The sequence below is a fragment of the Schistocerca serialis genome, chromosome 8 (genome assembly GCF_023864345.2).
Source record: "Schistocerca serialis cubense isolate TAMUIC-IGC-003099 chromosome 8, iqSchSeri2.2, whole genome shotgun sequence".
NCBI classification, from domain to species: domain Eukaryota; kingdom Metazoa; phylum Arthropoda; class Insecta; order Orthoptera; family Acrididae; genus Schistocerca; species Schistocerca serialis.
The window spans coordinates 455,277,425-455,292,418 of record NC_064645.1 but is presented as its reverse complement, the minus strand read 5'-3'; the positions used below and the strand labels follow the sequence as shown (position 1 = coordinate 455,292,418).

Sequence of the window (14,994 nt, the reverse complement as noted above, 5' to 3'; positions counted from 1 at the left end):
ATCAGGTCTAGCGGCCTTTCCTCTTTTGAGCGATTTTAATTATTTTTCTATCCCTCTGTCATCTATTTCGATATCTACCATTTTGTCTTCTGTGCGACAATCTAGAGAAGGAACTACAGTGCAGTCTTCCTCTGTGAAACAGTTTTGGAAAAAGACATTTAGTATTTCGGCCTTTAGTCTGTCATCCCCTGTTTCAGTACCATTTTGGTCACCGAGTGTCTGAACATTTTGTTTTGATCCACCTACCGCTTTGACATAAGAACAAAATTTCAGTGTAATTATTGTCGTTAAATAAAAGTGTCATCTATTTTGGTCTGCTTTCTGTACTGTATCGTAACAGTTTCTTTATGTATGGCCCACTTTCATTGGACTATGTCACTTGACAGTGACGCGTCATGCTAAAGTTTTGCATACAACTGTGTAATACGTGACGAGCCTCACGCCTTGGGAAGAGTCGTCGCACTTCTCACGATTTTTTTCGGAGGACTAGCGTCTGTCTGCAGGCAACGTCATTCGAAACACCGTAAGCAGAGTAGTACGAGGACCGCATTCCATGTGAATATGGCTTTTGTGGGGCAGGCTATTGCAACCGTCGCGAAGAGGTGCAAGGATCATCAATGGCGCACTCGATAAAACAACCACGCACAAATCACCTGTACCCTAGCTTCGCCTCGAGTAGAAACAAGGAATGAAATGAGGCGAGACGAACGCCAGGTTTCTGGGACAGCTTAATTATTGAAACTATCCAAATATAAACTTCGGGAAACCTAATAATGTGGGATTGGGGGTTAAGTTTAAGGAAATGTTGGAATTCTGCCCTAAATTTACTAAGATCTCGCCAGTCGCCTCATCCACGGGAGCAGGAAGGTGCTTAGAGAATGAGCGTGTCACGGAACGAGAGTGTGGGCTCCGAAAAAGGCAGGTTTCGAACCTGCGACCGTAGCAGCCGCGTGGTTCCAGACAGAAGCGCCTAGAACCGCTCGGCCACCGTGGCCGGCTGACGGACAGGGACTGCAGAGCATTGCAGAGGGTAGTTGTATAAAATCGGCTGCAGTCAAACTCAGCTATAATGAAGTGGCAGTCCATCAGCAATACGTCAGTCCGGTCAGAGTCCAGGTAGTAATCATAACAAAACAACTCGCAGCACACATGACTAGCTCGGTCGTCGGAATATTGTGCAGAAAAAATGGAAAGAACAACTCCGCCGAATACACGAAAGTGCACCATTAATAAGTCGTGCCAAACTTACCTGATATATCACAAAATAAGGGAAATTAAGACTCATCTTGAGATATTTATTGAACACTTATAAGACCAATGTTCACAAAATAAGAGAAATTAAGACTCATCCTGAGATATTTATAGAACACGTATAAGACCAATGCTAAATTATGCTTCGGAAGCTTGCTTATTAACGTCAAAAGATATTGGAAAGCTAGATGCCGTCGAGGCCAATGGCTTGCCACAGTGGTAACACCGGTTCCCGTCGGATCACCAAAGTTAAGCACTGTTAGGCTTGGCTAGCACTTGGATGAGACACCGCCATGGTCTGCCGAGTGCTGTTGTCAAGTGGGGTGCACTCAGCCCTCGTGAGGTCAGTTGAGGAGCTACTTGACTGAGAAGTAGCGACAGTGGTCCCGAAAACTGACAACGGCCGGGAGAGCGTTATGCTGACGACATGCCCATCCGCATCCGGTGACGTCTGTGGGCTGAGGATCACACGGCGGCCGGTCGGTACCGTTGGGCCTTCAAGACCTGTTTGGACGCTGTTTTTCGTTTTTAGATGCTCTTGAGAGAAAGAAGAATCGTTGGGCCAACCCTATGAACGAGGAATGTAGAAGAAGTAGAATCATAGGATGTATGCTGTACAGTATCTAATCAAAAGTATCAGATAGCCTTATATAATTAAAAACTGAGCACTGGATGCCACGAAGGCAACGGCCTTGCCGCTGTGGATACACCGGTTCCCGTCAGATCACCGAAGTTAAGCGCCGTGTGGCGTGGCCGGCACTTGGATGGGTGACCATCCGGGCCGCCACGCGCTGTTGCCGTTTTTCGGGGTGCACTCAGCCTCGTGATGCCAATTGAGGAGGTACTCGACCGAACAGTAGCGGCTCCAGTCAAAGAAAACCCTTGTAGCGACCGGGAGAACGGTGTGCTCACCACACGCCCCTCCTATCTGCATCCTTAGCTGAGAATGACATGGCGGTCAGATGGTCCCGATGGGCCATTTGTGGCCTGAAGACGGAGTGCTTTTGGATGCGACGAGAGGCGGACCCGCCAGACTGAAAGAAGGCGGGGAGTTTTGTGTTGCCAGTAGAGGAGCAGTAACGGCATAATGCGTCGATCAGGAGAGCTCAGTTACTTCCAGTGTGGACTGGTCATTGGATGTCACTGACTAACAAATCCACTAGGGACATTTCAGTGCTTCTAAAATTGCTTAAGTCCACTGCTGGTTCTGTGACTGGGAAATAGAAACGTGAAAGAATGACTACGGGTAAATGGAGACCAGGGAGATCTCACATACTAACGGACGGGGACTGCGCAGCGTTGCAGAGGGTGGTTGAGTAAAATCGAATTAAATCATTGGAAGATATCAGTCGTGAGTTGCAAAGTGCTAACAGGAGTTCAGCTAGTGCTGTGGCTGTATGTGGCAAGCTAAAAATAATAGGGTACAACAGTCGAGCAAGTCCTAATATGTCACAAATTTCTTTAGTCAGTGCTAAGCGACGGTTCAGATGGCGCAAAGAGCGACGCCACTGGACACTGGATGGCTGGAAGCGAGTGATCTGGAGTGATGAATCACGCTGTACCCTCTGGCAATACAAAGGAAGGCTTTGGGTTTGGTGAATGCCTAGAAAACGTTACTTGCCATCATGTCTAGTGAAGTACAAAGGAGATGGTACAAAATTGTTAAGGCTTTCGTGGCCACCTGTTGACAAACTGCCTATTGGCTTCTTTCTCGGGTTCTTCGACTGACGTTCATCTAATGATTTTTCTGACGTGGAGAAATCGGCCGTGGCAGAGCACGCACTGAATGAGACCGACCACGTAATAAAATTCGCCGACACGGAAGTTCTGGCTGTAGAGAAGCACTATCACACGCTCTTGTTCAGAGAAGCTGTAGAAATACAAAAACACGCGAACAGTTTCAACAAGAAAGAGGAAAGCCTTAAGGTAAACGGATCCTGGCTTCCCGTACTGCAGCGAACGACCGTCGCAGATAGCAAGAGGAGAACCGCACCGGAAATGACCGCGGAGAAGCCCTCGGACGTTGGCGCGCCAGGTACATATAGTCTGCGGCCACGAGCTATGCTCCAGTTCACCACCGGCAATGGAGTGTGAAGCTTTAACAATGCCGGCCACTCGTGCTGGCGAAACGTCAGAAAAATCATTAGATGTACGTCGGCCGAAGAACCCGAGAAAGAAGCCAATAGGCAGTTTGTCAAAGGAGATGGTGTTGGGGAAAGCATGAGTACTACGTGGTTGTGCTGTCGTCCCCTCACTGTTCTTAGGAAAATGCTAAATGTGGAGGGATTTAAATGTGGAGCCCAATGGAACACCTTTGCGATGAATTAGAGAACGTCGACTTCGTTGCAGATTCCAGTGTCCTACATTAAAACCTTCTCTGATTTGGACTCTCGAGGAAAACTGGGCTGCCATTCCTCCACACCCATTCAGACGCTTCACTGAAAGTGTCCCCAGCAGAGTTCAAGTAGTCATGAAGGTGAAGGACTGATACAGCCCATATTCATGTTCACTAATGGGTGTCGAAATACTTATGGTCAGACAGTGTATATAGTACTCACCTACGGGATGGCTATGACCCACCCCGGTTAGCCAACTTTATTTGCTTAGTGGCATAGCTCCACCCAACATCAGACGAGCTATAGCAAGCGAAGCAGAGCGCCTCAAGCAGCTGCGCGACCAGCGCCATCCTCTCTTCGGACAAAGCCTTCCACACACACGTCTAAAATCAAGACGGAGTTTCGTCACCTCAGTTCAACCGCTCGAAACCTCAAAACAAAAGGCCAGATTGTCAAAATGGCAAGCAACACTGCCTACGGGAGACCAGGCACCTCTAATCTCACCCAACGAACAATTGGCCTCTGGAAATGAACTAAAATGGCCATTATGGAGAACCCTCAACCGCCTACGAACTGGGGTAGGCAGATGCAACGTAAACATGTGTAAATGGGGATACCGAGACGGGACGGACACGTGCCAGTGCGGACAGACCCAAACAATGGACCACCTCCTGGAATGCAGCAACATGAGGGAAGTGTGCAGGAAAGAAGATCTGGCAAACGCTACGGCAGTGGCAGTTAAATGCGCTGAATTTTGGCGGGACGTGATATGATATATATACTATGTTTGTCTTTATATTGTAATGTGACTCCCCATTTTGGATTTGTTTTATTTATACATATGTGTATTGTATTTGTATTTGTGTGTATATGTAATATTTGGGTTGTCTATGGCTTGGACACGATTAATAAATAAATAACCTACTGAAGAGTAGTGAAACCAGTGAGATTGAAATGTGTGGGGCACATGTGACAGGGAAACGGCGCGGGTGAGGTTCAAAGAGTTTGGAGTCGACCGAGAACCAAATGGACAGATAAAGTCACGGAGGAGCAGGACTGGGCTGTAGTGGATGGAAGGTTTGAATGTTGGATCGTGATAACTGGCGGAGAATTATTGTAGAGCCGGAGTAAAAAAAGGAGTAGAGGAAGGCTGAGGGGTTCAGGCGGCCAGTTTTGCCCCGACCTATTTGCGAGTGGGACAGACAGGCGAGGCGCGCCGGCTCGGCTACCTTCCCACTGAGGGCGCGCAGCTTGGCAGAGCGGTGCGACTGCTGCAGGGCGGCCGCCGCCTCGGCGGAGCTGCCCGAGGAGTGCGGCGGCTCCAGGATCTGCGACTGCGCCGCCTCCGCCTCGTCTAGGCTGCGGCAGTCCAGCGACGCGTCCAGCTCCAGCTCCAGCTGCGTGGCGGCGGACGGCGGCCGCGGGCTGACTGCGGCGCTCGGCGGCGGCTCCACCGGCGGCAGGAACGACAGCTCGGCCGGCGGCGTCATCACAGAGGCCGGCGGAGCTTAACGGTGGGCAACACACAGACAGTCAGTGTCAGCGTCGGTGCAGCGTGAGCAGCTGGCTGAGTAAACACCAGCGTCATAAACTCTAGCACCAAAGAAACTGGTTCAGGCATGCGTATTAACATACAGAGAAATGTAAACAGGAAGAACGCGGCGCTGCAGTTGGCAACGCCTATAAAGGGTGGTCCATTGATAGTCACCGGGAGGAGTGGCCGAGCGGTTCTAGGCGCGACAGTCTGGAACCACGCCACCGTACGGTCGCAGGTTAGAATCCTGCCTCGGTAATGGATGTGTGTGATGTCCTTCGGTTAGTTAGCTTTAAGTAGTTCTAAGTTCTAGGGGACTGATGACCTCAGAAGTTAAGTCCCACAGTGCTCAGAGCCATTTGAACCAAGCTATTTGATAGTGACCGGGCCAAATATCTCACGAAATAAGCGTCAAACGAAAAAACTACAAAGAACGAAACTCGTCTAGCTTGAAGGGGGAAACCAGATGGCGCTATGGTTGGCCCGCTAGATGGCGCTGCCATAGGTCAAACGGATATCAAATGCGTTTTTTAAAATAGAAACCTCCATTTTTGTATTACATATTCGTGTAGTACGTAAAGAAATATGAATGGACCACTTTTTTCGCTTTGTGATAGATGGTGCTGTAATAGTCACAAACGTATAAGTACGTGGTATCACGTAACATTCCGCCAGTACGGACGGTATTTGCTTCGTGATACATTGCCCGTGTTAAAATGGACCGTTTACCAATTGCAGTAAAGGTCGATATCGTGTTGATGTATGAGTATTGTGATCAAAATGCCCAAGGGGCGTGTGCTATGAATGCTACTCGGTATACTGGGCGACATCATCCAACTGTCCAAACTGGATAGTTACGTTATTTAAGGAAACAGGAAGTGTTCAGACACATCTGAAACGTCAACCACGACCTGCAACAAATGATGATGCCCAAGTAGGTGTTGTAGCTGCTGTCGCGGCTAATCCGCACATCACTAGCAGTCAAATTGCACGAGAATCACCAATCTCAAAAACGTCGGTGTTGAGAATGCTACATCAACATCGATTGCACCCGTACCGTATTTCTATGCACCAGGAATTGTATGGCGACGACTTTGAACGTCGTGTACAGTTCTGCCACTGGGCACAAGAGGAATTACAGGACGATGACAGATTTTTTGCACGCGTTCTATTTAGCGACGAAGCGTCATTCACCAACAGCGGTAACGTATACCTGCATTATATGCACTATTCGGCAATGGAAAATCCACGAAGGCTGCGACAAGTGGAACATCAGTACCTTGGCGGGTTTTTGTATGGTGCGGCATTTTGGGAGGAAGGATAATTGGCCCCCATTTTATCGATGGCAACCTAAATGGTGCAATGTATGCTGATTTCCTGCGTAATGTTCTACCGATGTTACTACAAGATGTTTCACCGCATGACAAAATGGCGATGTACTTCCAACATGATGGATGTCCGGCACATAGCTCACGTGCGGTTGAAGCGGTATTGAATAGCATATTTCATGACAGGTGGATTGGTCGTCGAAGCCGGATCTGACGTCCCCGGATTTCTTCCTGTGGGGAAAGTTGAAGGATATTTGCTATCGTGATCCACCGACAACGCCTGGCAACATACGTCAACGCATTGTCAATGCATGTGCGAACATTACGGAAGGCGAACTACTCGCTATTGAGAGGAATGTCGTTACACGTATTGCCAAATGCATTGAGGTTGACGGACATAATTTTGAGCATTTATTGCATTAAAGTGGTATTTACAGGTACTCACGCTGTAACAGCATGCGTTCTCATAAATGATAAGTTCACAAAGGTACATGTATCACATTGGAACAACCGAAATAAAATGTTCAAACGTACCTACTTTCTGTATTTTAATTTAAGAAACCTACCTGTTACCAACTGTTCGTCTAAAATTGTGAGCCATATGTTTGTGACTATTACAGCACCATCTATCACAAAGCGAAAAAAGTGGTCCAACTAAAACATTCATATTTCTTTACGTACTACTCGAATATGTAATAAAAAATGGGGGTTCCTATTTTTAAAAAACGCAGTTGATATCTGTTTGACCTATGGCAGCACCATCTAGCGGGCCAACCATAGCGCCATCTGGTTTCCCCCTTCAAGCTAGACAAGTTTCGTTCTTTGCAGTTTTTTCGTTTGACGCTTATTCCGTGAGACATTTGGCCCGGTCACGATCAATGGACCACCCTGTATAAGACAACAAGTGTCTCGCGCAGGTGTTAGATCGGTTACTGCTGCTATGATGGCACGTTATCAAGATTTAGTTTGAACGTGGTTTTATAGTCGGTTCAAATGGTTCAAATGGCTCTGAGCACTATGGGACTCAACTGCTGAGGTCATTAGTCCCCTAGAACTTAGAACTAGTTAAACCTAACTAACCTAAGGACATCACAAACATCCATGCCCGAGGCAGGATTCGAACCTGCGACCGTAGCGGTCTTGCGGTTCCAGACTGCAGCGCCTTTATCCGCACGGCCACTTCGGCCGGCTATAGTCGGCGCACGAGCGATGCGACACAGCATCTTCGAGGTAGCGATGACGTGGGGATCTTCCCGTACGACCATTTCACGAGTGTACCGTGAATATTTGGAATTCGATAAAACATCAAATCTCCGACATCGTTGCGGCCGGAGAAAGACCATGTAAGAACGGTCAGCGGGCCAGAAGTGCAACCCTTCCGCAAATTGCTGCAGATTTCAATGCTGGGCCGTCAACTAGTGTCAGCGTGCGAACCATTCAACGAAACATCGACGATATGGGTTTTCGTAGTCGAAGACCCGATCGTGTACCCTCGATGCCTGTACGACACAAAGCTTTACGCCTCGCCTGGGCCCGTCAACAACGACATTGGGCTGTTGATGAGTGGGAACATGTTGTCTGGTCGGACAAGTCTCGTTTCAAACTGTATCGAGCGGATGGACGTGTACGGGTATGGAGACAACCTCATGAATCCATGGACTGTGCATGTCAGCAGGTGCTTTTGAAGCTGGTGGAGGCTCTGTAATGGTGTGGGGCGTGTGCAGTTGGAATGATATGGGACCCCTGATACGTCTAATACGATTCTGACAGGCGACACGTTCGTAAGCAGCGTCTCTGATCACCCGCATCCGTTCATTGTGAATTCCGACGGAGTTGGGCAATTCCAGCAGGATAATGCGACATCCCACACGTCCAGAATTGCTACAGAGTGGCTCCAGAAACACTCTTCTGAATTTAAACACTTCCGCTCGCCAGCAGACTCCTCAGACATGAACATTATTGAGCATATCTGGGATGCCTTGCTACGTGCTGTCCAGAAGAGATCTCCACTCCATCGTACTCTTACGGATTTATGGACAGCCCTGCAGGTTTCATGTTGTCAGTTCCCTTCAGCACTATATTATTCGAGTCCATGCCATGTCCCGTTGCGGCTGCGGCACTTCTGTGTGCTCGCAATGTCCATACAAGTTATTAGTCAGTTGTACCAGTTTCTTTGACTCTTCAGTGTATAACGCAAGCCGGCCGGTATGGCCGTGCGGTTCTAAGCGCTTCAGTCTGGAACCGCGTGCCCGCTACGGTCGCAGGTTCGAATCCTGCCTCGGGCATGGATGTGTTAGGTTAGGTTTAATTAGTTTCAAGTTCTAGGCGACTGATGACCTCAGAAGTTAAGTCGCATAGTGCTCAGAGCCATTAGCACATTTTTTTTGTATAACGCAAGCAAGTTTGAGAAGTAGCTCCCACAAGAGTGTGGAAATACACTGCCGGAAAAAAATGCAACACCCTGAAACGACTGCGTTGACTGGCGCAAGGGTGTAATAACTGCATATTAGAGAATCGTGATGTTAGTTATTCATTTGTCACAGTCACCGGTGATCAGATGGCGCTAAATAGGCCTGTTCGTGAGCCCCGTGTTTTGAATCTGCAGGCAGTAATTGTGCTGAGTTTATAAATCAAGAATTTTTGTAACATTCATTCTAGGTCCAGCCACACCCCACCGACGAGTACTTATTCCAGTAGAACAGATTCAGCCATTTGAACGAGGCCGCATTGTGCGCCTTTGGGAAGCTGGATGGAGGAATCGACGGATGCTGCACTGTGTGTAGGATGTACCGGTGGTGTGTCGCTGTTTTCAACTGTAATGCGTGGAACATTTCCGACACATGTAGAGCAGGTTCTTGACGTATCCGCAGTACAGACGCAGGTCAAGATCGACGCGCTGTGCGACAGCGGTGGTCGATCGACCGGCACACACGTTCGAAATCCGGACAAGTGTTGCACCTACTGTGTCATCAGGGACCATAGGACCCGTCTGCTTGCTGCAGGGTTAAGATCATGTGTTTCTGTGGCCAGGATACCACGATACCGTCGACCATGGCCACTCTGGTGTTGTGAAGGATTTGACTGGGGAGTGGATTGTCTTCAGTAATGCGACTGAGTTCTATCTGTATGCGAATGAAGGACATACATATGTATGGCGCAGACTTGTGAGCTGCCTGTTCCGGAGTTCATTCGCCCATGACACGCAGGTCCCATCCCAACAGGCTTCATGTTGTGTGGGGCCGTCAGTTACAACATTCGGTGTTTTTGCAGGGTAAAGTGACGAGTGACCGCCACAATGCACTGGCAATGGCTGCTGCCACTTCTTCGGCAGGAAAATGATGTGCTTTTTCAGCAGGACAATGCACGTCCTCATACGTCTACTGGGGCACATCGTGCTTCCCTGGCCAGAAAGACCATCAGATCTCTCGCCAAGTAAACAAGTGTGGGACATGATGAAGCGGGAACTTACTTCGTTCTCCATTGTCTGCATGAACCATTGCCGAACTGCAACAAACAGTGCTTGGGGCAATCTATCGCAGGATGCCATTCTGCACCTTTACGATCGTTTGCATGCGGGAATACACGCCTGTGTTGCCGCCAGAAGGTGGGCGATGTGTACACTGTGTACTGATACGACAGTTTGGGCACCCTTCACTGTGATATGTGTGTTTCATTTGGGTAAAGTTCTTATCAGACACTCATTTAGTGAAGAATTACCTGTCGCCTCACTTGACGATACGATGACCTTGTCCTTGAGCGTGCTACATTTGTTTTTCTGCTGGTGTTGTTTCTTGCATCTTGCTGCACGTACTTGCCGAAATTGCGAGATGCTGGAAGATTTTCTCAAACTTGCACAAGTTTTGTATATTCCGTACTCGTACGAATACGTCAGCGTCGAGAAGGGGAATGGCGCAAAGACTCGTGGACCGTAAAAAATGTAGCATTGGCATCCATAAAAAAATACACAATTCGCCACAGTCAGCCACAGAAGTGCGAAATGAATTTACCAGTTATCTTGTTTCACCACAAGGGGAAGTAGAATGGCTGTATAGACGCCTCTGAATTTTAGCTGATTATTTAATCAAAACTAGACATGATTGTCTTAATGGGAATTCCGAGATCGTTCATTAAATAAAAATATGGCGTTTCAGTCTTTGATCGCTATTCTTTACTTTCAATGACCGGTTTCGAGCTAGCTGTTATGACAGCGAACTGATTGTTCTGTACTGACGAGTTACTCTGTAATTGCAATATATGATCTGAAGATGGGCAGCTAGCCCGAAACCGGTCATTGAAAATAAAGAGTAGCGATCACAGACTGAAACACCATATTTTTATTTTGATTATTTAATGTTATCGCAAGCATAAATGTATTGCAGTTTTAATAAAAATAGTAAATACTGTTTGCAAAAATCTAAGAGTAATTAGAAGGCGATCTGTTGCTGATACAGCGTGCCGCATTTTTGTATCCTCTTTTTGAATATTTGGCTGTACAGTAATATGGTGTGTTCGAAACTTGCATACGACATTCTCAGAAACTTTGGAATCTGAACGATGTCCTCCAATTTTACTTCGTTCATTTGTGTTTCTTGATAACATAAATATGTACGCCTTTGTATCCATTTCTTCGCACGAACATTCCTTTTTTCCTCGAGATTTCGTTTTTCACGATTTTTCCTTATTAGTGAGAACGCAAGACCATGGCGACTCTTCTTCGACTAGCCTTTAACATGAAGTGACTCTAGCGGAAACAGTTTAGCAGATGCTTGCAGCAGGTTCCTGAAAGAAATTTGTGAAAGTGGCTTGCAGATGTAAAGTAGCGCCAAGTTTATGTTCTAATGTAACGACTCAGCAAGGGCTTGCAGAAGTTACTTGCGGAAGTTATTTACGAGTGGTCAAGCGCCTTAAAGACGGGAGTGCTGTGCTGAACGTACTGATACCAGACGCCGTTCTCGGATCGTTACATAATGATATTATGGCGTGTGGCGTTACACGCACGCTAGCAGAGATAGAGCTCAACAGTCTAAGTCTACCATATCGACCAGGGTGCGCTAAGTTCTTTGGGAGACGGACATTCGTTGGCCAGTGCCGTGTAGACAACGCGACTTTTTCGATCCGAACTTACACGCATTTTCCAGTAGACAGTAGGCACAGAGTGTGTAGGAGGCGAGAGTAAGCACGGGGGCGTGGTGCGAAGGGAGGTGGGTGGAATTTCTTGTGAATCAAAGTTACAGTAAATATTGGGATTATTGAGATTGAGATAAATGCCGACGGATGATAAGAAGCGCAAGTACGACAAAGACAAACGGTCGGGTCGCGGCGCTATCATACCGCTTAGGCAGCTTCGGCACGGCTCCACATACTTGTCGCTACTTTCCTTATTGATGAGTCACTTTTATTTATAAACAGCTCTGCACGTACACTGCATGACAAAAAAGTCAAGCACCAGAAAACGTGATCGGACATCACTGTAACTTCGTATTCGTACACACCGTCAGTGGGAATGTAAATGATTAGAGCTGCAATCCTCTGTGACAGGCAGAACGGCCACAGAGTTCATTAGTGTTGTTCGTGTTTAGTGTTGTTACCAGGCCTCTTAGGGTATATGAGGCGCGTGAAAAGCATCACATGTTCAGTGAGCATCGTGAAGTACACGGAGACGCCACGTATTCGTATGAGGCGATGTTATCAGCGCCTGACAGAATTTGAAAAGGGCCTCTTCGTGCGTCTCCATTTATCCAGCTGGTCGAATTGTGCAATGTCCAGATTTGTGGGACGTTCGGATATCAGAGAGGCCCGTCGCTGTCCAGCACCATAGCATGAGGCTGACTCGTCGTGAATGTTCCCGTCGATCATATCTGACCACCATAGGTCGGATCTTATCGACGGCGTCATGTTTCTACTACCTCTGCTCACGGTACTGGAGCAATTTACTACTGGTATTTATACTTCAACATAAGTGACTATGCAGGGTGGTCCATTGATCGTGACCGGGCCAAATATCTCACGAAATAAGCGTCAAACGAAAAAACTACAAAGAACGAAACTTGTCTAGCTTGAAGGGGGAAATCAGATAGCGCTATGGTTGGCCCGCTAGATGGTGCTGCCATAGGTCAAACGGATATCAACTGCGTTTTTTAAAATAGGTACCCCCATTTTTTATTACATATTCGTGTAGTACGTAAAGAAATATGAATGTTTTGGTTGGACCACGTTTTAGGCTTTGTGACAGATGGCGCTGTAATAGTCACAAACATATGGCTCACAATTTTAGACGAACAGTTGGTAACAGGTAGGTTTTTTAAATTAAAATACAGAAAGTAGGTACGTTTGAACATTTTATTTCGATTGTTCCAATGTGATACATGTACCTTTGTGAACTTATCATTTCTGAGAACGCATGCTGTTACAGCGTGATTACCTGTAAACACCACATTAATGCAATAAATGCTCAGAATGATGTTCGTTAACCTCAATGCATTTGGCAATACATGTAAAGACATCCCTCTCAACAGCGAGTAGTTCGCCTTCCGTAATGTTCGCACACGCATTGACAATGCGCTGACGCATGTTGTCAGGCGTTGTCGGTGGATCACGATAGCAAATATCCTTCAACTTTCCCCCACAGAAAGAAATCCGGGAACGTCAGATCCGGTGAACGTGCGGGCCATGGTATGGTGCTTCGACATACATTAATTCGCCAAGGTCGCTGATATTTCAATTGTCGCAGCCATCGTGGATTTTCCGTTGCCCAGTAGTGCGTATTATGCCGGTTTACGTTACCGCTGTTGATGAATGACGCTTCGTCGCTAAATAGAACGCGTGCAAAAAATCTGTCATCGTCCCGTAATTTCTCTCGTTCCCGGTGGCAGAACTGTACACGACGTTCAAAGTCGTCGCCATGCAATTCCTGGTGCAAAGAAATATGGTACGGGTGCAATCGATGTTGATGTAGCATTCTCAACACCGACGTTTTTGAGATTCCCGATTCTCGCGCAATTTGTCTGCTACTGATGTGCGGATTAGCCGCGACAGCAGCTAAAACACCTACTTCGACATCATAATTTATTGCAGGTCGTGGTTGACGTTTCACATGTGGCTGAACACTTCCTGTTTCCTTAAATAGCGTAACTATCCGGCTAACGGTCCGGACACTTGGATGATGTCGTCCAGGATACCGAGCAGCATACATAGCATTTTGATCACAATAGCCACACATCAACACGATATCGAGCTTTCCCGCTATTGGTTAACGGTCCATTTTAACACGGGCAATGTATCACGAAGCAAATACCGTCCGCACTGGCGGAATGTTACGTGACACCACGTATTTATACGTTTGTGACTATTACGGCGCCATCTATCACAAAGCGAAAAAAATGGTCCAATTAAAACATTCATATTTCCTTACGTACTACAGGAATATGTAATAAAAAATGGGGGTCGCTATTTTAAAAAACTCATTTGGTATCTGTTTGACCTATGGCAGCGCCATCTAGCGGGCCAACCATAGCGCCATTTGTTTCCCCCTTCAAGCTATATGTTTCGTTATTTGTAGTTTTTTCGTTTGACGCTTATTTCGTGAGATATTTGGCCCGGTCACTATCAATGGACCACCCTGTATATGTCTTTGGATCTCAGGAGAATATCCACTATGGAAAACAGTGATGATGCTGCTCATCACATTACTGACATTATGATAATCGCCTACTATGATTGTTGGTAATTTGTTGCCGAGTACCTCATGTATCACTGCACATGACTGAGGAAAATTACATGGAGTTCAGATGTGTTGGTACACTGAATGCAATCCACATTGGTCACTATTAAGTTGTTGAACCTGCACAAAACAAAACTAAATGGACTTTGTGATGCAGTCACGTCAGCATGCTAATAGGCTTCAGCCTGACTCTTCCTTTCCCTTGTCCAATCCTATACCATTATCTTGACGATTAGGATTGTATACTGATTCTGCTTTACATGATTTATTTGTGAGCAATCTTATTTACGAGACAATTTACTCTTTGTATATCCAGATTATGATTTATACTAGTGCACCTGAGCACTATCAGTTCTTTCGAGTTTAATGATGTTATACAGTTAGATAAATTTACCACACTTTTGTAGTAAATTTATGTGTCAAATTTGTTAAACCTCGCTGGAAGGTTGTGAAAGGAGTCTATTGGGGCAAATTTGTATGTGGCACTCGAATATGATTTTATAAACGATGTATGTCTTTGATAGGCTTTATACCGCTGCCTCTGTAAGGCTCCAGACCCTGATTATGGGAGTGTTTCGCGCAGTTGTAGGTAGCTGTCTGTGAGCGAAAGACGTTGCAGTACGCAGTTTTTATGGTGTGCTGTGTGGAACCACCAAGTGTTAGTTTAATTTAGGATCTACGAGAACATGGAAGCAGAAGTCTTCATGCAAGCCAGGTTCAAAAATGGCTCTAAGCACTATGGGACTTAACATCTGAGGTCATCAGTCCCCTAGACATAGATCTACTTAAACCTAATCAACCTAAGGACAACACACATATCCGTGC

The 14,994-nt window shown here is 46.6% G+C and overlaps 1 protein-coding gene and 1 pseudogene across 1 annotated transcript in view; one reads left to right on the top strand and one right to left on the bottom strand.

Annotated features, from left to right (window-relative positions):
- The first annotated feature begins 1,933 nt into the window (after positions 1-1,933).
- Positions 1,934-2,051, top strand: LOC126417347 (5S ribosomal RNA; annotated as a pseudogene).
- Positions 2,052-4,627: 2,576 nt separating this feature from the next.
- The window catches only part of LOC126417066 (uncharacterized), a 70,771-nt gene continuing 60,404 nt past the window's right edge, over positions 4,628-14,994 (bottom strand). Inside the window, exon 3 of the mRNA XM_050084959.1 lies at positions 4,628-5,094. Within this exon, the coding sequence (XP_049940916.1) occupies positions 4,628-5,094 (467 nt within the window). The remainder of the gene's footprint in view (positions 5,095-14,994) is intronic.